At 46.8% G+C, this 26671-nt stretch overlaps 1 protein-coding gene across 12 annotated transcripts in view; it reads left to right on the forward strand.

The window, feature by feature from the left end:
• Nucleotides 1-26671, forward strand: part of PTPRU (protein tyrosine phosphatase receptor type U) — a 495642-nt gene that overhangs the window by 386693 nt on the left and 82278 nt on the right. For 9 of the 12 annotated variants that reach the window (XM_060257887.1, XM_060257891.1, XM_060257888.1 and 6 more), the window contains 2 exons: nt 4775-4932; nt 24570-24760. In XM_060257887.1, the coding sequence (XP_060113870.1) occupies nt 4775-4932; nt 24570-24760 (349 nt within the window). The remainder of the gene's footprint in view (nt 1-4774; nt 4933-24569; nt 24761-26671) is intronic. The other 3 variants (XM_060257889.1, XM_060257890.1, XM_060257895.1) reach the window with 1 other exon arrangement.

Genomic DNA, 26671 nt, shown 5'->3' on the forward strand with positions numbered 1-26671 from the left:
AAGCTCTTGGAGGATTGGGTAAATCAGGGGGGTGTAGCCTAATATGCAAAGGCGTTCCTGTTACAAAAAAAAAGCCCTGGTAACCCAACTTTGTCTTCAGGCTCAAAGCGTTGTTTTCTCCTCCTCCGTCTGCTCATAGGGCACATCCTGCTCATCCTTTGCATCCCAAGACTTTTAAAGTATGCATGATACACCACACATGAGCCTGGTGTAAAGCTCTTGAGTTCCCGTGTGCCTCTTGCAAGGCCTGAGGTTCTGAAATGGTTGTCCTGGCAACCAGGTTACCAAGGGCTATCTTTTTGTCACTAGCTGTGGCCCCCTAGGTCAGCTGGCACTTCGCCTTAAAGGTGGCCAGTGTTCTTGCAGAGCTCATGCACCTGCGTTTCCCACTGGGTCTTAACCACTGGGTCATAGGAATAGATACATAAAAGCTATTTTGGAACTTTTGTTGGCAGGGAAAATGGGCAGCAAATTATGCAGAATCTTCTCTGTGTTAGTACATAACCAAAGAGCTTGTTTGATGGTAAAGAGTCCGGCACTTAAAATCACATCCGGAGACTAATCAATAACATCGAACACATTTAAGTGCAGCATTACAAGGATATCCATGACTGCATATTCTGGTCTGATCTCAGGAATGTTGTCTGTTGACTGTGAAGACTTCAAGGAAGAAGAGACGTATGGGCTTATCCCATGCGGGCTGGGACAGCTGCTGAAATCTTCAGGCAGGGACCCTAAACTGTACACTTGTTCTCTGCAGATCTGCCAAAATGCCAATTAAGAGTGAGTGAGGAATGATGTTTGGTTGGAAATTAAGTTTTCTATTAAAGAAAGGTCACTGTCGCTGTAATTTTCCTTTGGGAAACATTAATTTCCAGCTGATCTAAGGCGAAAGGAGAGTAATATTTGTTAAACGCAGAGGAAAACTGAAACAAGGAGGAGGAGAAGGGTGCATTTTATATCATAATCCCCCCAAAAGAGCATTTCCGTCAGCAGCACAGAAGCATTTCTGAGCAGATCTGCATACTTGCTTCATAGGCTAAAGCTCAATTGCTATGTTGCTTCTTTAGCTGAACTTTTCGACCCAGCATCCTCTGTAAAATATCTCCGAGCCCACTGACAGCATCCATTACAGTGATAAAACAAACAAAATGGAACAATAAAGCCAACTAGCATAAACTCAATCAGCCATAAAAATCATTAAAAGCAGCAATAAAATGCAGATAATTAAAATTTTAAAAAGGAGTCTAAGCAGCAGGGCTCATTTTTAAACCTAGCAACCAATTACAGTGAGAGCCTGCAGAGAGAAAGCAATAGTTCAGTCATAACCCTGAAGAAATGGAGCAGGGAGAAGCAATAGCAACAACAGACCATGGGGAGGGAGATTTTTTTTTAAATGTGTTTTTTTTTTAAACTGGTGCTTGAGAGACAGCAAATATCAAATGTCAGTGAGGAGGAGGTTTCAAAATCTTGTTTCAGCAACAGAGGGGCTGTGGCTATTGCATGCCGAAGGTTTCAGGTTTGATCTGCAGCATCTTGATAATAAAAAGGAACTAGGCAATGTAAAAGACCTCCACTGGAAACCCTGGCAAGTCAATGCGAGTCAGAGTAGACAGTATTGACCTAGATAGACCAGTGGGCTGACTAGGCAAAAGGCAGCTTTGTCTGTTCAGCTGGAGTCGGAAGATGCCATTTTGTCTTTTAAGGCAAAGCTTTGTTTTCCCTTTTGAAGAGAAATCAAATGTAATTTCCAGCAGCCCCAACCTGGACCTTTTGTTTGCTGCTTCCTCTCGAGTCTTGCTACAGGTGTGGCAGAAGCTTTAAAATACTGAACAGGAACACAACCCAAAAAATACATGACCAAACAAGCAAACTTTTGAATAGGGCAATGCTTTTTTTTGGTAATTGTGGAAAAACTTGATTGTTTCGAGTCTCTGACCAGTTCCCCACTAGTCTTGTCTCAGTCTTACACTCCTCTTCTCTGCAGGGTTTCCATCCGATTTTGCATGAGCTGCCTCAGGCTGCAACTCATTCTGCCTCTTTTGCACAGCAAGCAGAAACTGGTTTTTAGTGGATCTTACTTGCTGCACAAAAGAGGCACAGCGAATTGCAGCCCCGGGGCAGCATGTGTGAAATTGGAAGGAAGCCGGAGAAGAGGAGCTTGATACTGGGACAAGGGTAGTGGGGAATCGGTCTCTGTCTCCCTGGTTGTTTTTGCACTCACCTTCCGCCGGCGCGACCCCCCTCTTCACCGCACAGGATCTGCGCGGATTTCGCACTAAACGCTGCGGAGCAGCCAGAAAAGCCGGAAGCTCCCGTCGCAAAAGCCGCGCAAACGGCAAACTGCTTTTTGGCGGTTTCAGTTTGAGCGGCTTTTGCGCCGGGAGCTTCCGGCTTTTCTGGCTGCTCCGCAGCGTTTAGTGCGAAATCCGCGCAGATCCTGTGCGGTGAAGAGGGGGGTCGTGCCGGCGGAAGGTGAGTGCGAAAACGACCCCTGTTTTCCTTCTGTTTTGTGGTCTCAGCACATATATCACAAGTCCCAAGTTCAGTCTTTAGCATTTTCAGCTAAAGGATCTCAGAAAGCTGATTTTGGGAAAGGCCTTTCTCCATTTGAGGCCTTGGAGAGCCACTGACACTAGATACACCAGTGGCCTTCTTCTGTATGAGGTCACTTTCACAAATTTTCAAGAAATATTCCAGAACATCCATTTGGGTCTGCATCAACAGTGTTTGAAAGGAACTAGGCAATGTAAAAGACCTCCACTGGACCGTGCGATAAAGGAGATTTGATTCCCCACTTGCAGGAATGGCCTTGGGTTAGCCATAGCTATTGCAGAGTTTGTCCTTGAAAGGGCAGCTTCTGTGAGTGCTCTCTCAGCCCCACCCATCTCACAGGGTATCAGTTGTGGTGGAAGAAGATAAAGGAGATTGTAAGCCGCTCTGAGACTTTGATTCAGAGAGAAGGGCGGGGTATAAATTACCTTCTTCTTCGTCAGCCAAAGTTTAATTAAGACAGAATGCAATAGAAGTCTCTGCATTTTTATTGCAAGGTGCAAGTGCTGGAGCTTGTTCTGTGAATCCTGTTGGTCGGGCTGCATAGAAATATTTCAGTAAAAATAAATAGAGGGCAAAAAAACAAAGGATGCCCAATAAAAGCACTTAGTTTGGGAACAAAATTGAACCAGTCCAATAGGAATGCTCTCTTAAACAGCTGTTTTCACAAGGCTTTGGAAACTTGCTAATGTCAGGATCATGCAAATGTACATTAGAAGCAGCATTGCCAGCTCTGGATTGAGAAATACCTGGAGACTTGGGGGGTGAAGCCTGGGGAGGGCAGAGTTCAGGGGAGGACCTCAGTAGGTTATAGGGCTGGCAAGTCTGTGTTGGAAAATACTTGGAGACTTTGGGGGTGGATCCAGAAGAGGACGGTGTTTGGGGAGGGGCCTAGAAGCTCCAACTAGAATTCCACCCCTGATTAAAACTATAAAAGTCCTCATCTAAACAATGTACAGCCTGGAGGTTGGCAACCCTAAGCAAAGTATATTGTGTAGTGTGAGTGCTGTCATGAAGAAAACCTGGCTTCATGCTCTTAAGCAGGGGTGGGGAACCTCCGGTACGTGGGCCATTTATAGCTCGCGAGACCCCCTCGGACTGGCCTGCAGCAGCCTCCCCAGGCCCTGCTAGCCCGCGGGGATCTCCAGACCATGCTGTGCGCCAGCCTCCTGGGCCCAGCTAGCCAGCGGCGATCGCAGGGCTGTGCACTGGCCTCCCCATTCCCAGATGGCCGGTGGTGATCCCTGGACTGGGTGCACTGCGATTCCCGCCGGCCAGCTGGGCCTGGGGAGGCTGGTGCGAAGCCCAGAGATCGCTGCTGGCTGGGTGGGGAGGCCGGCAAGCAGCCTGGCCCAGAGATTGCTGCCGGCTGGGCGGGGAGGCTGGCCTCCCTGCCCAGCCGGCAGCGATCTCTGGGCTGGGCTGCACACTGGCCTCCCCGCCCAGCCGGTGGCAATTTCAGGGTTGCGTGCCAGCCTCCACGCTCAGCAGGTGGCGATCTCTGGGTTGCACGCCAGTCTCCCCACCCAGGCAGTGGTGATTTCCAGGTTGTGCGCCGGTCTCCTTGCCCAGCCGGCGGCGATCTCCAGGCTGTGCGCCGACGTCCCCGTCCAGCAGGCGGCGATTTCAGGGTATCCTATTCCAGCTATTATTCCATCAGTTGGCCTCCCTTGTGGCGACACTGTGTCTTGCTGCAGCGCTATCCTGGTATTACTACCATAATTTAATCTGGGTTTATAATTGCTTACCTTGTATGAAGTGCCCTTCCCGCCTGTGGTGCACTTTATTTATTGTTTTATTGCTTCCACTTGTTTAATTTTAATTTATTGTTTTAACTCTGAACTGTACGTTTTTATTGTTGTACTGTATGTTGTGATCCGCCCTGAACCTGTTTACGGGAAAGGGTGGAATATAAGCCTACAAAAGAAAGAAAGAGAGAGAGAGAGAGAGAGGGAAAGAAGGAAAGAAAGAAAGCTCATCTGCTTTTGAGGCTACTTACACTGTCAGTGCGATTGTGGCAAAGAGTCCGGCAACTGAATGTCTACTATAAAAAAGGGTGTCCATAGCGAGGCAGGAAGTTGCTTCTGCAAACAATGTCTATGAATCACTTTCCCGCCTTTTCATTTCTTTCCCCTTCAGAAATCTTCTTGGAAAGACGTGCCTAAGTGATCTGTTAATGTCAAATGTGTCAGCTCTCCTTATTTTTTAACTTTGCATTTAGGAAACCTGTCAACATGACCAAAGCTACCATCAATTACCGCAATGAGAAGACGCATATGATGAGCGCTATTGATCGGAGCTTTACTGACCAAAGTACTTTGCAAGAGGATGAGAGGCTGGGCTTGTCCTTTATGGATACACACAACTACAACAATAGAGGTAAGTTCAAAGCAGGCTGATAGAACAAGTGTGTCTGACTGGAGTGTCACCACCCCATATGATATACACTCATAGAAATTATATTCCAGAACATAATGGTTTCTATTTCAGCTGCTAGTGCATCACTCTATGATTCACAAAGTTTATTCAATTTCTATCCTGCTCCATTTCCTGCAAGCAGGACTCTAGGTGGTATAAAATGTATAAAATACATAAAATCTTAATAATCACTGCATATCAATAAAATACCTACAGAACAGTTAAATTAGATGGTGTCATCAAATGTCTATTCCACAAACTAGGTGAATGGCTGGAATACAATCCATATTGCCTTCACAAAGATCTTAAAATAGGGGAAGCGGAAAAATATAAAGCCTAGAGGAGGGGGGGGGGAAGAACCCAGGAGGCCACAGCCAGTTTGGTGTAGTGGTTAAGTGCGTGAACTCTTATCTGGGAGAACCAGGTTTGATTCCCCACTCCTCCACTTGCAGCTGCTGGAATGGCCTTGGGTCAGCCATAGCTCTCACAGGAGTTGTCTTTGAAAGGGCAGCTTCTGTGAGAGAGCTCTCAGCACCACCCACCTCACAGGGTGTCTGTTGTGGGGGGAAGAAGATATAGGAGATTGTAAGGAGCTCTGAGACTCTGATTCAGAGAGAAGGGCGGGGTATAAATCTACGGTCGTCTTCTCCTTCTTTGACTGTTGCTGTCCTCAATCGTATGTCTAGGGAAACATCTCCGTCTTATAGGCCCTGTGAAACTGAGCCAGGATCCTGCAGGACCTGGATCTCACTAGGGGGAGAGAGTTCCACCAGTCTGGGGCCAGGGCCAACAAATGTGACACAGCAATCTCTTGGCAAAGCATCAGCCCACCATTAACGGGTAGGACATTACTAATGGGACATTGCATTCTTCCACATAGAACCAGCTACACACACTTGTTCTGATTCATTATTTGCTTGCTTCTCATAACCAAGATGGTCCATAGTGCCTGGTTCTGTGCAAAGTATGTTGCATACGGAGGAGCTGAGACATGACTCAACAGTAGAGGAGAATGAGATGGCAGCAGAACAGGTGAAATTACATTAGACCAGAGCAGGTACTTCTAGTGGTGGAAAGTGCCATCAAGTCACAGCCAACCTCTGGCAACCCTAGATGGTTTTCAAGGCAAGAGATTAACAGAGGTGGTTTGCCATTGCCTGTCTGTGTGTAGCAACCCTGGACTTCCTTTGTGGTTTCCCATCCAAGACCCTGCTTAGCTTCTGATGAAGTGGAGCTAGCCTAGGCCATCCAAGTCATGATGGAAAAAGAGGAGCAAAGAGGACCTAAATATTGGATGAGCTTGTATACAGAGAGAGGAATCAGAGGAAGGGGGGCAATTTTTTGCTTCTCTGGTAGATCTCTTGTTTTCTTCAAGTGTGAATGTGTATTGTATATAAGTGGCATGAATGTGTATTCTTACGCTGAATGTGCTTGGAGGAACCAGTGGTGTCATAAAAGTCATCTCATTTCAGAGTCCTGTCTACTATAAAACTTTTATACCTGATGGTGGAAACATGTCTTGCCTTAAACACTCCAGTTTTAGGCTCTCCACCTTGTTCCTGTTTTCACCCTTCTACTGCCCTTTGTTTCCTTCTGGAGCAGCCATTTTCTTTCTCCCTCACCCTTCCCTCCTACTCCTGAGGATTTCTGTCTTCCCTCTCCACAAAAGCCTGATTACTTCTAACCCCTCTGGCATTCCCCTTCTCCTCACATCTACTCTCCTCACCATTGCTTCCATCCCATCCTGTAATTAATCTCATCTCTGCATCCTCTTCTCTCCTCTCTTGCTGGGGTTTGGTAATTCCCACCTTGACTGTAGCCCTGACTGCTTTCTTCTTTGACTGTCTTCTTAATTTCCTTTGTCTCTCAGGTTTCATTCTCATCCAGGTTGTTGTAGCTGCACTCAGGGCTTTTTTTGTAGCAGGAACTCCTTTGCATATTAGGTTACATGCCCCTGATATAGCCAATCTTCCAAGAGTTTACAGTAGGCCCTGTAAGAAGAGCCCTGTAAGCTCTTGGAGGATTGGCTACATCAAGGGAGTGTGGCCTAATATGCAAAGGAGTTCCTGTTACAAAAAAAGCCCAGGCTGCACCACTTCAGACTACATGTTCACACTACTGAGCATTCTTTCATGGAGAAACAAAAAACACTAGATTACATACTGAAATCTCTCTCAGAATCAAAGTACATGTGATGTTGCAAATCTATAATCTGACCCTTCCCCGCCCCCCATATATTGTAGCTCAAAAATGGAGGTTGGATCATATGGATCAACTGTGGTGCTAGGAAGGGTGGGGGGTAACTTTGTCCCCTCTTGGGCCTGTTTCCATATTTGAAATTGCCTCTTTGGATTACTGTAGACTTGATGGACAAAAAAGATACGTTAGATAAGTTATTATTTCACAGGATTGGGGGAAGGTATTAATTCTCACTTTTGCAGCACTTTGGCCATATCCATATCCCTCCCTTCTTTATTCAGCTTAAACTTCACATGGAACCCCAACATTTTGCCCCAAGTCCCTCTTTGAGTACAGCTCCCCATTCACCCATGAATCTTTTTTCCCCTTCCAAATATTCTTTTCCTTAAAGGTGGCCTTTTCTAGCATTTTTGCAGAAGCAGTCTGAGTTTATTAAACAGGAGGCAGATGGCAGGTGACAGAGCCAGCAGCAAGCGGTTGCCGTAATCTAGGTGAGAGATGTTCAGCAAATATCTCCTTTCCATCCCAAATGGGACTAAATTCATTGATGAGCCAAGGGAGCTGGTTGTCAGCTGTTCTTTTCTGTCCTTCCCACGCATGAAACACACCACCAGCAATTTTGGGTTCTAGCAGATTCTTTCATGCTTGAGCCATTATAGCTTCATGTGCCAGACACTGCTAGAAGATATTCTGAACATGTTCAGACTTAGGTGTCCCAAGTCAGACCGTAAATACAGACTACAGTTCCAGGCAAACATCTCTTAACTACCTCCAGCTCCTAGTATTTTGCTGGGCCTAATGGAATGCCATACACAAGAAGTTGTACGGAGATATATCCACAGAATCATAGCCTCCATTAGTTTGCTTGATGTTTTCGTATGCTGGTAGACAGAGCCATTTGATTATTAAATTGTATAATTTACATTTAAGGTATATTATCTACAGTTGATCTTCCCCACATGCATAAGCCCAAATTTTTGTTATAGAAAGCAAACCCACACATGTGGATAACGGTAACACATGGCCTTGATGATCAACATTGCAGTTTAAACCTCTAGCTTTATAACTTTGGAGTGAAATATTTGATTGAACTGCAAGGGTTCACATCATTTTCTTTTCGGTCTGAAACATTCCATGCAATTCATACTGGAACTAATATATACTCTATGCTTTTTAGATGTTTTTGTTATTATTCCAATCAGTTCCTTTTGGTCCCAGTTTGCAGTGCCATATTTTGATCGTATCATTGACAGCAACAGGGGGTTTTTTTTGTAGCAGGAACTCCTTTGCATATTAGACCATGCACTCCTGATGTAGCCAATCCTCCAAGAGCTTACAGGGCTCTTCTTACAGGGCCTACTGTAAGCTCCAGGAGGATTGGCTACATCAGGGGTGCATGGCCTAATATGCAAAGGAGTTCCTGCTACAAAATAGCCCTGGTCAGCAACTTTTAAAACATTGTATATCCTAATCAGTTTGGGATACTGGGCTAGATGGGTATTTTCAGTACTTTCATATACATTTGATCTGTAAATTGTGCTCCCTTCTAGACTTTACTGACATATTAAACACAAGATTCCAAGCTGCCTCTTGAAGATATCTTAGAAACTCTAGTTAGCGCAGAACGCTTGCCTTCCCACTACCTGCGTTGTGCATTTTGTAAATGTTCTAACCAACTAATCAAGTGATAACTATTTTTTTTTAAGTTGCACTTGTTAGTGAGAGCCAGTTTGATCTGAGAGCCAGTTTAGTGCAGTGGTTAAGGACTTGGACTCTTATCTGGGAGAACCGAATTTGATTCCCCACTCCTTCACATGCACCTGCTGATGTGACCTTGAATCATTCACACAAGTTCTTGCAGGAGCAGTTTCTCTTAGAGCTCTCTCAGCTCTCCACCTATCTCACAGGGTGTCTGTTGTAGGGAGGGGAAGGGAAAGGAGATTGTAAGCCACTCTGAAACTCCAAAGGTAGTGAAAGACAGGATCTTCTTCGTGGTCTCTGTGCTTTACACCGATGGGATATAGTGGGCCTGCGCCAGTTCCGATCGGTACGTCAAAGCTAATTCTAGAAGGATTTTCATGCCCTCTCCGGTGGTCATGCATGCGGGCTCCACCGTGCATGCCCACTGGGACGGGCGTGAGGATCCCGCCTGTTCCCTTCTGACCGTCATGCAGATCGGTTCCCTTTTCGTCTGCTTGTGGTACTCACCTCGCCTTTTTTGTTTTTCAGGGTGTTTTGTTTGATTTTTCTCTCCTGAAAATAAGGAAAGAAACCTTCAGTGGCAGGGTAAGCACTATTACCCAGACACACACACACCCCCATAGGGAAAACAACCTCCAACCCATCCCAGCCTTTGGGGCGGTGTGGTCACATGGCTCCGCATGGAAAAACCGTGGGGATTCTTCAAAAGGTGCAAGCAGTGTGGCAGTAAAATCCCCCCCCCCAGATGGTCACGAAATTTGTTTGTTGTGCCTCGGGGAAGCCCACTGACCAGATTCCTGCACACATTGTGCAAAATTCTCGAAACAGACGAGAAAAAAATCAGATGGTGAGACTCAAAATGGCCCTCATGGAATCTGCACTTACCACACAGTCCACAGCTCCATCGAAATCCGACTCCAGGCTAGCTTCCACCTCGACTGCTATGCCCCCCACTTGATCCAATACCGAACAGTTGGTGCCAAAACGCTTGACCCCGTTGCCCGAATCGGACGCCTCCACTCCTGCAAAAAGACGCAGGAAGGACAAAGAGCATAAGGAGAAGGAGAAAAGGCGCAAGAAAGACTCTGCTAAAAACTCGATCCCGGCACCAAAGAAAATACCACCACTCCAACTTCTGCATTCTTTGATACACCAACTGTCGGGACAGAAGGGAGGCACTCAGGACACCAGCTTGTCTAACTTTGAAATTGATCTGACCCAACAATCATCCAGATCTACCTTGTTGGGATCGAACAACTCTCCCACACAGCCAGTGGACCCTGCACCATGGGACTCTCTTTCGAAACCTCCTCCACCACCAAAGCACTCCCCCTCAATCACCGGGGCTCTTGGAAGGTGAAGCGACATCTTCTGACTCAGAGGTCGAGTCCAATCAGTCCGAGCACCCAGAGACCAGCACGGAAACCTCATTGCCTCAGCAACCTCTGGAAGAGGGCTCCATCTCCCCCTTCGAAGATCTTAGCACCTACAGTAATTTCATCAAGTGGATGGCACATACCCTCTCACTTTCAGTATCTCAACCAAAACTCACAATAACAGACATGGTCAACATCATGCAAAAGGATGCTTCGACGCGATAGCTCTTCCCATGACTTCCGTACTTCTCCAGGCTGCCAAGTGGCATTGGGAAAAACCAGTTTCCACACTGATCTCCTTGAGGAGGATTGATCATATGTAAAAGATCCAAGAAGCCAAAGCCAGTTTCCTCTTCATCCACCCTAAACCAAACTCAGTGGTAGTAACATCCTCCTCCAAGAGCAAGAAGACGCACTCTTCACCCCCTGAGAAGGAAGGGAAGAAGCTTGACGGAATGGGCAAGAAGTCCTACGCTGCTGGAGCACTGGGAGAAAAACGGCCAACCACGCAGCCTGCATGAGCTGTTATCAGTACGCCCTTTGGGAGAAAGCTACACAGTTCTCCTCACTGCTGCCAGAGGACAAACGCCAAGATTTCAAACGCCTTCTGAAGGAAGGGATGTTGATTACAAAACATCAAGTCAACATGGCCAAACGCTCCTTGGACATCTCTGCTAAGAGGCTTACGTCTGCAGTCACCCTCCGACGGCACTCCTGGCTCCGATCGACAGTGCTCTCGACTGACACCAGATCTTGGGTTGAAGACCTACCATTTGAAGGTGAGGGCCTCTTCAGCTCTACCCCAGATGCCACCTTCCAAGAGCTCGATAAGAGCATTAAAACATCCCGAAACCTAGGAGTCTCTACATCCTCCAAACCGCAGAAGCAGAAACCATGGTCCAAACCCTGGTCTAAGAAACCGTGTCCCAAATCATCTCCAGACCGACCATGGTCCCCCCGGTTACAACATAGCCAATCCAGACCGCCCTATGGAACAAAACAAAAGTTCAACCCAACTTATCAACAGTCGAAGCACGAGGGTGCCAAGTCAGCCAAACAGGGCCTTTGACTTTACCCCCCAAGACCCTCCCACAACCCAACTAACCCATATCTATCCGTACTTACCTGCCTGGCAGAGGATAATCACTGACAGGTGGGTCCTCACGATCATCCGGGAGGAATACTGTATAGAATTCCTTCAGATTCCTCCTCCCTCTGGCATCATTGTCACACCTCCAACACCTGTTCTGTTGGAGGAAGTACAAAACCTCATCACCAAAGCAGCAATAGAACTGGTCGTCCCACCCACAACAGTGGTTTCTATTCCCGTTATTTTACTGTTCCTAAGAAAGATGGGGGCCTATGCCCCACAATGTATCTCAGAGCACTCAACACATTCATTGTCTACAAAAAGTTCTGGATGGTATCTCTGCAGAACATCTTGCCTCTTCTTTGGGAGAATGCCTGGATGTCCACCATAGACCTCAAGGACGCGTATTTCCATCTATCCATTCATCCTTCATTTCATCCTTACCTCCGTTTTGCCATTGGGGACCAACATTTTCAATATACGGCCCTTCCCTTCGGCTTCTCTACAGCTCCCAGAGTGTTCATGAAGACTATGGTGGTCATTGCAGCACACCTACATCTGCAGGGAATACTAATATTTCTGTACATCGACGACTGGCTGGTGGTCATGAAATCCCCTCAGCAACTCCAGGACCACCTACAACTCACTATGACACTACTACAGGACTTGGGACTCCAAGTCAATCTGAAAAAGTCACACCTTACACCTTCCAATCGGGTGCAATTCATAGGGACGATTCTGGACTCATCTCTCTGCAGAGCGTTCCTACCCTCCGACAGGATCCTTGAGATACAAATCCTCATCCACACCATCCATCTACACATGGTCACTGCAGCGCTCCAGATCCAACGACTTCTTGGACTCATGGCATCCACTACCTCGGCCCTGCTGCATGTGTGGCTGTGCATGAGGCCGCTTCAGGTATGGTTCATCTGTGTGTTCAACCCATCCAGCCACCTCCAGTCTTGCAAACTCACCATACCACCATGCGTGCTGCACTCCCTGACATGGTGGGAGTCAAACCACAACCTGGAATGGGGAGCTCCCTTCAAGCTTTGGGCTCCCTCCAAGACCGTCACGATGGATGCATCCCTCTGGGGATGGGGAGCCCACCTAGCAGGGATCTGCATAGAGGGCCCTTGGGAGCCACACCTCTTACACTGCCACATAAACTTTCTAGAGCTACTGGCTATCTGGTACGCTCTCCACTCCTTCCAGCATCTGATTCAGGGCCAGGTGATTTCCGTGCTGACAGACAACACCACAGCCCTCTACTACATCAACAAACAAGGAGGTACAGTCTCCTTCCGGTTGTGCAAATTAGCCATGGACATATGGGACAACTGTCTTGCATGGCAAGTTCACCCGATTGCCTCTCATCTCCTGGGCAAACAGAATGTGACAACAGACTCCCTCAGCAGAGGAGGAGCATCCTTTCACAAATGGGATTTGAACTGGCTATACCTGAAACCTCTCTTTCAGAAATGGGGGTACCCAGGCATATACGTTTCCGCCACCAGGGAGAACAGAAAATGTCCAGCATTCTGCTGTAGAGGGGGTGCGAACCCTCTAGCGCTGGGGGATGGGCTTTTCTACCCCTGATGCCCCAGACATGTTCCCTCCAATACCTCTAATGACCAAAGTCCTGCACAAGATAATGGAGGAACGGCCAGTGGGCATTCTGATTACCCAGTGGTGGCCAAGGCAACATTGGTTCCCAGCACTGCTTCACCTCTCCAACCAATCGTGGCACCAGTTCCCTCCAGTGCCAGACCTCCTGCTGGTGCATGGGGGCATGGTTCTGCACTACAACGTGCCTCAGCTGAAGCTGACTGCATGGCGACTGCCCTGACTCAGCTATCGGATAGGATACAGCATGTCCTGCTCAATAGTTGTCGGCCATCCATCAGGAAGTCCTACACAGCAAAGTGGGAGGCCTTTGTCCGTTATTGTACATGCTGGGGAGTTCATGTGCCCCATGCGGACCTTATCCTAGTCTTTGGCTTCCTGCTCTCCCTCACAGACAGAGGGCTGAGTCACTTGTCCCTCCGAGTGTATCTGGCAGCCATTTCAGCAGCACATGCAGAGGTGGATGGTTTCTCGGTATTTACACACCCACCCACTAAACGGTTCCTCAAAGGACTGACTCACCTTTTTCCTCCATCTCACAAACCATAGCCAGCATGGGAGTTACCCTTCATGTTATCCAAACTGACAGCCAGACCTTTTAAACCCATGGCTACGTGCTCACACCAACTCTTGGCATGGAGGACAGCCTTCCTAATAGCAATCACGTACTCACGACGCATGGGGGAACTTTGGGCGCTATGTTGCGACCCACCTTATCTCACCTTCACCTGGACGGGGTGAGCCTGGCCCCGGACCTGAACTTCCTACCGAAGGTCATTTCAGAGTTCCATTTATCAGTGGACATTGTTCTGCCTACCTTTCTTTCCTGCTCCCTCCTCAGATGAGGAGAGGAGATTGCATACTTTGGACGTTAGGCAAGCCCTGTCCTTCTACCTCCACAGGACACAAGAATTTTGCCGTTCTCCCTCTCTCTTTGTTTTGTATGCAACCCAGACCAGAGGGACTAGAATTTCTACTCAACGGCTATCTAAATGGTTTGTGGAAACCATTAAGCTACGTTACCTGCTTGCAAAGAAGCTGCTCCCGCAGTTTGTTCATGTGCATTCCATGAAGGCACTGGCTGCTTCCACGGCCTTCCTTCGAGGAGTTCCCCTGGTGGACGTTTGCAGAGCTGCCACCTGGGCCATGGTGCACACGTTCATGAAACATTATGCCCTAGATGTCTGTCACTCTCAAGGAGCTCCGGTGGGCTGAGCAGTCTTGGAGGCAGTTTGCTTGTGAGAACCTTCAGCACGTTCCTTCCAGGTAAGATGGATACTGCTTGCTATTCTCCCATCGGTGTGAAGCACAGAGACCATGAAGAAGATAAACAGGTTGCTTACCTGTAACCGATGATCTTCGAGTGGTCATCTGTGGATTCACACCACCCACCCTCCTTCCCCACTGCTGTCGGTCCTTCAGGGGTCACACGGTCAGAAGGAACTGGCAGGATTCTCACGCCCATCCCGGTGGGCATGCGCGGTGGAGCCCGCGTGCATGACCACTGGAGAGGGTGTGAAAATCCTTCTAGAATTAGCTTTGAAGTACCGATTGGAACTGGTGCAGGCGCACTATATCCCATCGGTGTGAATGCACAGATGACCACTTGAAGATCATCAGTTACAGGTAAGCAACCTGTTTTTTAAGTCCAATCTCCTCCTCCTCATTATTTGATTGCTGAGTTCAGTTTGTTGCTGGTTTTGAGCTGCAGAGACATCTGTAGCCTGGGACTGATGTATCTGAAGGAATACCCTACATCTCCCTGTAGTACTTGTTCTCAAGTTCCTGGCAAGACCATTCTATTTCAATAGCATCTAGGGTGTCAGAGGGGAGAGGGAAGGGAGAGACTTCCCTCTTACTGCCTGTCAGCAGGTTGAAATGGAGGAGAGGAGAACAATGTAAACCACTTTGTGTGTTCACTGAGGAGAAAGATGGGGTATAAATGAAGTAAGTAACACTGAGGTAAGTAACACTGATGGAGCAGAGGTCCATCAGTGGCTATTAGCCACAGCATATTGTTGGAACTCTCTGGGGCAAGTGATGCTCTATATTCTTGATGCTTGGGAGGGGCAACAGTGTGAGGACTTCTAATGTCCTGGCCCCACTGATGGACCTCCTGATGGCACTTGGGTTTTTTGGCCACTGTGTGACACAGAGTGTTGGACTGGATGGGCCATGGGCCTGATCCAACATGGCTTCTCTTATGTTCTTATGTAACACAAATCTGGTTGTTGTCTATCATCTTCTATCTCTGCAGTGGCTAGGGTTGCCAAGATCCATCTTTGCTCCAATATGAGCAAAAATTGGGGGGGGGGGGGGGGGATGCGACATCACCATGTCACTTCCTGTTATACCCAGAAGTGGTCACAACACTTTAAGAATTCTCTGATGGTTTTTACCATAGAGATTTGGGGAATTTCTAGAGTGTCAATCACAATGTCAGTTCTGTGTACAAGAAGTGACATCATATGACATTGCTCCTGCCCACATGTTTGCTTCTTCCGGAGCAGAGTCCTAGTGGACCTTGGAGCCCAGGAGCAGGAGTTTATACCCTTCAGGCAAATGGTCTCCCTCATAGCAGGCAGCTTGAAGAGAGAGCCAGTTTGGTGTAGTGGTTAAGTGTGTGGACTCTTATCTGGGAGAACCAGGTTTGATTTCCCACTCCTCCATATGCAGCTGCAAGTGACCTCTGTTCAGTCACAGTTTTTTTCAGAGCTGTTCTCTTTAGAACAGTTTCTGTCAGAGCTCTCTCAGCCCCACCTACCTCACAGAGTATCTGTGGTGGGGAGGGGAGGGGAAGAGGATTGTAAGCCACTCTGAGACTCCAAGTGAAGGGCAGGGTCTAAATCCAATCTCCTCCTCCTTCTCCTCCTTCATTGAGGAGAGAGAAAGAATTCTTCTATTGCTTGGATGTATAATTTGAGCTAGAGATTTGGGGAATTTCTAGAGTATCACCCTCACTGTCAGTTCTGTATACAACAAGAAGTGGCATCATACAATATTGTTTCTGCCCACATTTCTGCTTCCTCCAGAGCAGCGTCCTAGTGGGCCTTGGTGCCAAAGAGCAGGAGCTTATACTGCCCTCCAGGCAAATGGTCCCCCTCACAGCAGGTAGCTTTAAGAGAGAGCCAGGAGAGCCAGTTTGGTGTAGTGGTTAAGTTCCTGGACCGGGTTTGTTTCCCCACTCCTCCACATGCAGCTGCTGGAATGATCTTGGGTCAGTCACAGTTCTCCCAGAGCTGTTCTCTCAAGAACAGTTCTCTCAGAGCTCCTTCAGCCCCACCTACCTCACAGGGTGTTTGTTGTGGGGGGAGGAAAGGAAGGAGATTATAAGTCACTCCAAGTGAAGAGCAGGGTATAAATCCAGTCTCTTATTCTTAATTGAGGAGGGGGAAAGATGTATAATTTGCTTGCATGTATAATTTGAGCTGGAAACACACACACACAAACACACACACACGGAAACATGCTTGCCAAGGCAAGCATTGCCAGCCACTGATGCTTGAGAGAGATGGGTTTCAGCGGCATCTCTAATTGCACACCTTGAACAGTTAAAGAGGCAGAGCCTTTCGTGTTAGGCCCTAGACTGATTGTTTCCCACTGGCAAATGCACCACTATGCTGATTTAGTTGTAAAGTAATTCTTTCTGTGCCCCAGTTTCAGCCATATGCTAATAACATCTGTTAGTGGAACTTCAAGATGCTGCCGAGCGCTCCTCTTCCCTCTACAGACTACAAGATTAATATGGTTCCTACTATTGTCTCACAGATAATAGAAGCCCAGAGGGCACGAATATGTCGCTTTTATATATCTTTGCAGGAGTATTATTTTATTTTAGTTACTGCACTACTGTGGGTTCTCAGAATACTCTTTAATGAGACCGGTTGGTACGAACATTGTCTCCGCTGAGCCTCTGAGAGCTTTCAGCCCAAATTTGCCGCGATGGCTTTACATCTATTGAAGTCGATGCGACGGCACCTGCTTTTTGCTGGCAATGGCTTTCACCCCCGTTCCTCTGAGGCGCGTCAAAAAGGAGTTTTCTGAAGCACTTGCTGGAGGGGCTGTGGCCTCTTTCTGTGTGCGCCGATGAAAATACACAGAGCCTTGTCCCAGAATTAACCTTCAGCGCATGCGAGAAGGGAAATCCATGTTTGAATGCAGCAAACTTGGTGCCTGCAAGCTTGACGATGTGAGAGCCAAAGTGCTATAGTGGCTACAATTTGAGACATAGCCTGGGAAGATTCTGAAGCTACCCCAAATTTACTTAGTGGTGGGCCAATCATTTAGAGTTGCCATCTCTAGGTTGAGGAATATTTGGAGATTTGAGGTGGAGCCTGGGGGGTGTTGTGGAGGGGAAGGACCCCAGTGGGGTACAATACCATAGAGTCCACCTTCCAAAGCAGCCATTTTCTCCAGAGGAACTGATCTTAGTCATTTGGAGATCGACTGTAATAGCGAGAAATCTCCAGGCGGAACCTGGAGGCTGGCAACTTTGCTTGTCAGCGTTCCTCTCTGAGTTCATTGGAGGAAGGATTGGAATTGGTAAATGTTGTTTATCTGCCCTTCCTCCAAGGAGCTCAGGGCAGTTTGCATGGTCTCAGCTTGCACCTGAGGCCCAGTTTGGTGTAGTGGTTAAGAAAGGCAGACTCTGATGTGGAGAGCTGGGTTTGATGCCCCACCTCTCCACATGAAGCCAGCTGGATGACCTTGGGCCAGTCACAGTTCTCTCTGAGCTGTTCAGCCCCACCTACCTCATAGGGTGTTTGTTGCGGGGAGAGGAGGAGAAAGAGATTGTAAGCCACTTTGAGACTTGAGTGCAGGGTGAGGTAGAAATCCGCCTCCTCTGTCCCCCCTCCTTTAAACTCGTAACAATCATGCTAGGGAAGTTAAGCTGAGTGATGGTGCTTTCTCACACAGGCACCTACATTTGTTTGTTTAAGGTATTTATGCCCCACCTTATTTCATTTCCTTCAAGGTGACTAGCAATGCAGGTCTGGCATCGACGTATGCTAAGGCAGTGCAGCAGCTGGGACCCAAGATTTCTGGCAGGGGCCACCATCTTGTTCCTCCCCTGCAACCCACTTGTGTGACTTTCCCCTCTCCCTCCTCCAGTGTCACCTGTGCCCCTGCCTGAATATGCTGCCCAGCACTGTCAGGAAGCAGTGCGTGGGTGATGTACAGGGTGTCTGCACTTCTTGCAGCCACAGGAATAGCATTGCCAGTAGCATGCGCCATCCCTAGCCAACAGGAATGCTCTATGGGCAGGGCAGGTTGGCTGTGAGTAGTGGGTGGGCTTGTGAGTAGGCACCAGGGCTTTTTTTTTGTGGCAGGAACTCCTTTGCATATTAGGCCACACAACCCTGATGTAGCCAATCCTCCTGGAGCTTACAGCAGGCCCTGCACTAAGAGCCCTGAAAGCTACACAAAAAAAAGCCCTGGTAGGGGATATGTGGGTGAGTGAACAGGAAGGGAATCATAGGCAGAGGGCCTCATGATGGGCAGAGGAAGGGAAGGCCTTGTGGTGGGTAGAGGAGGGGAGAACTCCCCCAAATCTGCAGCTAGCTCCAAACAACGCAACAATTCACAAGCACCCCAAAACAGAATAAAAATAATACATGAATTAAAAATGCACTGAACTAAAACATGGCTTAGTGGGGGAGGGAAGCCAGATCTCCATAGTCCCGTCTATCCGGTCAGTAGTCCTCCTGGTTATATTGTCCCACACAGCAGCATTTTAGTAATGGGGAAAGAATGACTACCTCCAAGGAACCGAGGTCAGTTTTGTCTGTGTGAAAGTCAAAGTATCTCATTACACTCAACACCCCCCCCCCCAGTTTTATCTAATCAGTTGCATTTTATGGCAAGAGACGTTCAGAGGTAGTTGCCTGCCTTTGAATCCCAACCCTGGATTTCCTCAGTGGTCTGCCATCCAAATACTGACCAAGGTCAGCCCTGCTTAGTTTCCAAAGTTTGATGAGATCAGGCTAGCCTGGGCTATTAATACATTGATTTTTTTTCTGTTTCTTCGGATGTCTCCCAAAGCAGCTCATGGTCAATCAGGAAGCTCAAGTCTTTGGTCTCAGGCATCTAAATGAAAGACAAGGAATACACAGGAAAGGGAGCAAGGTGGGGAAGGTAGAGAAATATTAGCTGCATAGCAAAGCTAGAATCCATGTCCAGCTGAGTGTTTTTTTAGGGCTGGCTCTAAGGCATGCAGTGCCCTAGACAGGCCAACCCCACCGCCCCACTGCCCTCTAAATGAAAAGGCAAGGGATAACAGGAAAGGGAGCAAGGTGGGGAAGGTAGAGAAATATTAGCTGCATAGCAAAGCTAGAACCCATGTCCAGCTGAGTGTTTTTTTAGGGCTGGCTCTAAGGCACGCAGTGCCCTAGACAGGCCAACCCCACCGCCCCACTGCCCTCCTCCATAGCAGTGCCCTGTGTCACCATCCTCCACCACCTGCATGGTGGAAGGGAAGTGAAGAAAAGCCAGTGACTATGCAGTGGCTGACTGGCTTCACTTTGTCTTCCTGAAAGGAGGCAAAGCAAAGCTAGCCAGCCACTTCACAATCAGGACATTTGCCTAGGGCACTGGGAGGGAGGGAAGTACCCAATTCAGCACCCCTGGCCCAGCATCTTAGGCAAATGCCTAATTTGCCTAGCGGAAGGGCTGGCCCTGTGTTTTTTAGCTGGTGATCTTGCTGTTGTTGTTTCCCACACACAAGCCAAGATCTTCTGAGCTCATCATGGTTAATGCATTAGCCTGGCTGGTCTCTGTGGGCTTTCAATTACTCAGTACATATGTTGCCTTCTGGAAACCACAAGCAAGAATGGGGTGGGGAGTGAGAGGACGTGGTGGGCTTTCTGAGCAGACGAAAAGATACCAGAATTTTATAAATGAACTCAAAAGGATAATTATGACAGGTTGTCAGCCTAATCACTTCCTGTTGCACAAAGACTTGCACTTCTGTACTAGTTAAGCAGATCTCTCTTGCAAGGAGATGCTGAGAGATAAATACAAAACTAGATGAATAGAATATTTCAGAATGCAGGAAGTAGAAAGAGCTCAGTGGCTTACATTCAACAAGTGCCAGCAGTGAAGTGGGACTCACAAAGGGGGACTTTTCTACTTCTCTCCCACTGCAAGTTGTTGAATTGTCCCCTGCCCCCTTTGTTTGGGGTGTGTCAATGGACCCTCACAAACTATGTCTGGGACAAAGTAGGGGGTTGCAGTCAGTGGGAGGATTTGGCAGGAATCTCCCCTTCCAATGTTGTGAGTGCCCTTCCATTGTTGGAAATGAGTTGATGGATGCAAATCAGTGATGGCGAGATTTTAGGAAATGGAGGTGCAGTCTCAGGATCATGTGATACAAACTGGCTACTACATTGTACTTACTGCATTGTACTTAAAATCTACTACTTACAGTCTACTACTTGTGCTTCCTACATTGTACTTACAACCTATTACATTGTACTTAAAATTAAGGAAAAGCAGATGTGGTCAAGACATTTTTTGTAGCAGGAACGCCTTTGCATATTAGGTCACACTTCCCTGATGTAGCCAGTCCTCCAAGAGCTTACAGGGCTCTTAGTACAGGGCCTACTGTAAGCTCCAGGAGTATTGGCTACATCAGGGGTGTGTGGCCTAATATGCAAAGGAGTTCCTGCTACAAAAATAGCCCAGGATATGGTTATTTCTTTATTTATGATTTTATTCATTGTTGTCATCACCTATTTCTATTCTTCTTTTTCTTATTGCTGATTCTTTAGCCTCTTTTGCATCATTTTGACAGTGTTCATATGTTATGCACCATTTCTACACATTGTGCACAAAGATAACATTGAACAGTTTCTGTTTTAATAGGAATAATTTGGTGTGATGAAAGCAAAACTGGCACAAAAATAAAGACTTGTGGGTTTGTTTCTCATCAGGGAAAACCAAAATAAAACAGGAATAATTGTATCAAACCCAGGCTGCTTTCTGAAATTCGGTCTAATCTCTCAAAGTGTATTTTTCTCTCTCTTATCACATCCGTTCACTGCATGGTTTTGGGTCAAACAGAAATATTGAATTCTTGTGTAAGGATATAGAGGAAAAGGATGTATATTTTTTCTTGGTTAGAATAACAGCAAACACAAGGTTATGACCTGCATGATCTTGGCAGAACTTGATCCTACATTCTCTCCAAGGAATATAGTAGCACCAAACTTGAATTAAACCAGGAGTGGCCAAACATGCTTAATGTAAGAGCCACATCGAATAAATGTCTGATGTTTGGACCGGAAGGAAGGAAGGAAGGAAGGAAGGAAGGAAGGAAGGAAGGAAGGAAGGAAGGAAGGAAGGAAGGAAGGAAGGAAAGAAAATTGATGGGGAGGGAGAGGCGGAAAGAAAGTAACTTTAACTTTAAATGGCTTCTCTAAGCTGCTGGCTGACTTGGCTTGGAGAAGCAATTTAAATAAACGCCTAATCCAGGCTGACTGACCGGACATTGGGGGCTTTGAGAGCCACGTAACTTGTGCAAGAGCCACATGTATGGCCATCCCTGGATTCATTTATTAGAATGAATAAACTAAGGTTTATTAATTCTAATAAATGAACTGCAACTGGTAAACTCTTGGGTGGCCATGCAAACTGCTGTCAAGTCACAGCTGACTTAGGGTGACCCCATAAAGTCTTCAAGGAAAGTGATCTTCAGAGGTGGTTTGCCATTGCCTGCCTCCACATCATGACCATGGTGTTTGTGGAGATCTCATATTCAAATACTAGTTGGGACTGACCCTGCTTAGCTTCCAAAATCTGATGAGATCAAGCTAGCCTTGGCTATCCGGGTCAGGTGGTAAACACTTTACTACCCCTGTAGTGGGGGTATTCTGATAGGCTATCCACTGGGTGGAGTGGGACCAAATAATGATGCCTGCTAAGATGTAAAAAGCTGCCTTGACTCTGGGGTTGCCTTCTTTCTGTACAATTGCCTTAACAGCCCTACATCATGCAGGGAGATGTTCAGATAATGCTGCTGAAGATGAGCGGACCGTGTTGTTGCAAGTAATTCCACATGACTCCCATTATCCTGGAGAGCAGTACTTTATCTCATAGAGGAAATTGCATTCGTAAACACAGCCATTAGTTTTCTAAAAATACTCCATTAAAATGTTATTTAGTTAATCTTTTGGTGCTAGCACTGGAGAAAGCTTTGACTGGCTGGAATATATTCCATTCTCTTTCCCAAAATGGTAGTTCCGATATTTCAGAGTTTTCCCTTCGATGAGCTTGATCCATATCCAAAAGATCACTGCCAGCAAGATGGGGGTGGTGGGGGGAATTCTCTTCTGCAGCAGCACTCCAATTTCCCCCTCATTTTGCTCCTTGAGGTACCCCATCACTCGGGAGCAGTATTACAGAGGATATTGGGGGCTGCTTTTGAGGAGAGGAGCAAAAGTTGTACTTCCGTGCATGGAATTTAGAAGGGTTCTGTGGTAGAACATGCCTGCCCTGTTTCCACCCTGCCTTTCTAGGTTGTTCTCAATACTTTGAGAGGCTTTTCTTCCACTCTCAGGGTAGCTTGCCGACATGACCTGACCTTTGTAAGGAATTGCCCACTGGGAGGGTAAGGACACTCAGCTTCCGTTCCAAATTCTGAGGCCTTGCCTCTGTGTCTCCCGCTGCCCAGGGTCTGGTCTTCACGGGACAATTTACTGCTTTCTGCATCCCTGGAACAAAGGCCACTTGCCAACTGCCCGCCATCCCCCTGGTTCACCATGTCTGAAGTGGTGTCCATGTCTGAGTTGGTGGAGGTCTATGTGGCACAGAGAACCGCTGCCATCCTCAAAAGTTATAAAGTATTTATTAAAAAGAAAAAGTTCACAAGCATACTTTTAGGAAAGCACCAGATTGAGCAAAAGAACCAGATTTTGAGATTGTTGTACATGCATGGTTATAAACAGGCCTCAGATTCAGTGGGAGCTCACAGGAGGACAGCTCCTGAACCTTTCTGAGAGTTCCACCTCCTCCTTCTGAGAGTTCCACCTCCTTGTCCATTGAATAGTATGTGCAGCTGCATAACAATCCCTGAATGTGCTCCACCACCTATTTTTCTACAAAATGACCCCTGGTTATAAAACACTGCAAAAGGGCAGCATTGATGTGATCTTAGATACGGTCGTATCAAGATTTTTTTTTTTTTTACTAGACTGCATGTGTGTGTTGGTCTTACCAAAATCATTTTTGAAGGTGATACGAAATTGCTTTTTCATAGTACTTTATGCGTATGTATTCAACTGTAACATGGGAAGGGGGAAAGATTTGAAAGCTGCTGCACATGCTCAGATTAATGTTAGAAGTTCTCCTAATTCTTTCAGAATTAAGGAGAGGTGGAACACATTGCATACTCAAGGATTGGAAAAGGTAAAGCAAGGATCTCCAATGTGCCCACCGACAGCTTTTCTGGTGCTCACCTAGTATTTTTAAAAAGGGAGTGAGGCCAGGTGGGGCTTTTGCCCAGCAAGGCTTCTGATTGGCCACTGGTGATGAGATTGGCTGTATAGATTTTTTTTTAAAATTGCTTTGGCATCAGCTGCCACCACTGTGTGACTAAATGTAAGCTGCTGCAACCATTTTGTAGTAATTCCACCTCCTTTGGCAGCCATTTTGTGGCTGCACCCACCACACTGTGTCAGAATTCCAAATGTGCCCACAGACTCAAAAAGTGTTGGGAACACCTGATCTGAAGCGATCTGCCTACCCTAGTGGAGTTAGTTTTTACAGTACTAAATTGTATCCCCTGTTGGGAACTGCATGTGATGATAGAACACTGCAAACCAGTTAGAGAGGGTGAGCAAATTAGAAGAAACAACCTAGGAAGAGCAAGTGTCTACTCAGTTTCATTCTGTACATATTTATTTAGAGGTGAGTCCGGTGGTGCTCATTGAGTCTACCTTCCAGGCACCCGGGAAATGTTCGGAACAGGTGACAGAGTTTGAATTTGATGCCTAACTAGCTATTAGGCAAAGCAGCCAAGTTTGAAATTTAATTAGCCAAAAAAGTAGAACAAATTATTTTCACTACTCCTCACTTGGTATTTAATCCTGTTCAAATCAGCTTAGCTTGGGATATTGTTGTTTGTCACTTACAGAGCATGCCAGGTTTTTTTTTCCAGCTCAAGGCTGCTTCACACTTTACATTCAACATGCAGAAGCTGCTGGGAATAGCCACCCAAATGTGTTGGCTGGACAACAAAGAATGGCAGACCACATAGATCTTTCCATCACGTAGAAGGTTTTCACACCACTGTTGGAGGGAGGTTTGCCAGCAGTGTTGTAGAAATGTGAAGGAAAGTGATCTGTGTTCTTTTCTTACTGCATTTTGCAGCAGTTATGCTTGGTGGCAGTTTTGCAGCAGTATAAGCTCTTTTTCAGGCAGCAGTCAACTACTGTGACATCTCAAGGACTCAGGAGTGAACCACACACGTTTTCCTGTTTCTTGGCTCATTCCCACTCTGCGCCTTAGAAAGTCATGGTTAACAACAGCTGCCAGTTGACTTGTTCTATTCTTTTATTTTCTCTTTATTTTAATCACTTTCTTGATTTTCCTCTCATCATTCCCAGCAGACCAGCGCAGCAGTGTAGTCAACGAATCCAGCAGTTTGTTAGGGGGCTCACCACGGCGACAGTGTGGACGCAAAGGCTCCCCCTATCACACTGGACAGCTCCATCCTGCTGTCCGAGTAGCTGATCTCCTTCAGCACATCAATCAAATGAAGACTGCAGAAGGCTACGGATTCAAGCAGGAGTATGAGGTGAGAACTTGGAACATGGCTGGGCCTAGTTCTTAATCCCCCATCATTGTTTTATATGTCATGTGGTGAAGGCAGCATTTGTCATCTGTCATCCTGTATTCCATTGTATACCATATGCCCACGGCAGGAGCGGACAATAGAAGAGAAGTATCCAGTGTAGGAACATATAAAGTTACCTTATGAATCAGGAGTGGCCAGACTGTGGCTTGGGAGCCATATGTGGTTCTTTCACACATATTGTGTGGCTCTTGAATTCCCCACCACCCCGTCAGCTGGCTAGGAGAAGGCATTTCTCTGTTTAAATCACTTATCCAAGTCAAGCCAGCTGGCAGCTTGGAGAAAGCATTTAAAGTTAAAGTTGCTTTCTTTCCACATCTCCCTCCCTCCTCCATCTGTTTCCTTCCTTCCTCCCTCCCTCCCTGCTCTCAAACATTTTACAGCTCTCAAACTTCTGATGTTTACTCTTTGTGGCTCTTGTGTTAAGCAAGTTTGGCCACCTCTGCCTTAAAGAAGCAAATCATTTGGACCTTTTGCTCAATATTGCCTATTCCTATTGTTAGTGGTTCTCCAAGGCTGCAGGAGAGTGGGATGCTATTTGAAGCTCCTTTAACTAGAGATGCCGGGAAATCAACCGAGGACGTGCAGGCAAAGTAGACATCCTGCTGCTGAACCATGGTCCAACTGAGCTCTAGTTTGTGTCAAGTCTACAGGTACTGAATTGATCACCCGTTTGATCTTAAACGGACCCACAAACTCCGTTTAAGTTGACCAGTAGCAATTCTCTGGAATCTCTGGTAAAGATTGGTCTTTCCCTCATATTTTGGTATCCAAGATCTCTATACATGAAGATGCCAGGGGCTAAACTGGAGACCTTCTGCATGCAAAATGGTAAATCCTCTACTTCTGAGCTGCTTCTTTCCCCCAAGTGCACAGCTCAGGGCTGTGTAATCAGTCCAGCACCCTGAGAATTTCAGAGATCCTGGAGAGCCAGAGCCAGTCAGAGCAGATAATACTGAGCTAGTACAGCCAATAGTCTGACTTGGTATTACGCAGGTATGTCCACTCATATGGCCATAATTCTAGTGAGTGACCCACTCAAGGCAACTTACAGACTACTTTGTGCAGTCTTACCTACTGAAGACTTGCTGAAAAAGGTAATGTTGCTGGAAAAAGTTGGAGCTGGAAAAGGGGAAGAAGAGATGGATTGACTCAACAAAGCCATGGTCTTCCGTTTGCAAGACCTGAGCAAGGCTGTTAACAACAGGATGTTTTGGCAGTTGCTAATTCATAGGGTGACCATAAGTTGGAAGCAATCTGACAGCATGCAAAACACACACACCTAACAGAATCCCTGTTTGGTAGCTGAGATGTTCCACTGGGCCACTTTCTCATGATGTTCTAAGTCTTGCGGAGGGGCAGCAAGAATGTGGTTCTTATGTTGTGGTTTGGAGCCCAGTACAGGGGCTGATCCTGAGAATTCACTGGGCGAGGCTTCTGCATGTTCTGTCGAAAGGACATTGTGTCCCTGAGCCATTGCATCAGCTCTTCTGCCGTATCAAAATGGACCAGTCACGGTGCCTTTGCTTTGTGCTGCTGTCATAACAATCCGGCTCAGTGTCCCACAGGACTGCCTATTGAAATCACCCCCCTCTCCCCACCCCAACATTACTGTCTCGTCTTCCATTGTTTCTGACGTCTGAGCCTCTCTTCTCCAATATTATGAATTTGACAAACCTGGGTTAGTTACAATAATTAGGGCACCTTGAAAAGCTGTTGTACACGTTCCAAAAAAACAGGCATTTTGAAAAGCACTTGAATATTAGGAATGAGGGAGAAAACATATCATTTTCTTCCACTTTCCCTCTTGTGCACACTCTTAGCAGCGGGTGTTGCTGCTATTTCACCACCGAC

The sequence above is a fragment of the Heteronotia binoei genome, chromosome 17 (assembly GCF_032191835.1).
Source record: "Heteronotia binoei isolate CCM8104 ecotype False Entrance Well chromosome 17, APGP_CSIRO_Hbin_v1, whole genome shotgun sequence".
Taxonomy (NCBI): Eukaryota; Metazoa; Chordata; class Lepidosauria; order Squamata; family Gekkonidae; genus Heteronotia; species Heteronotia binoei.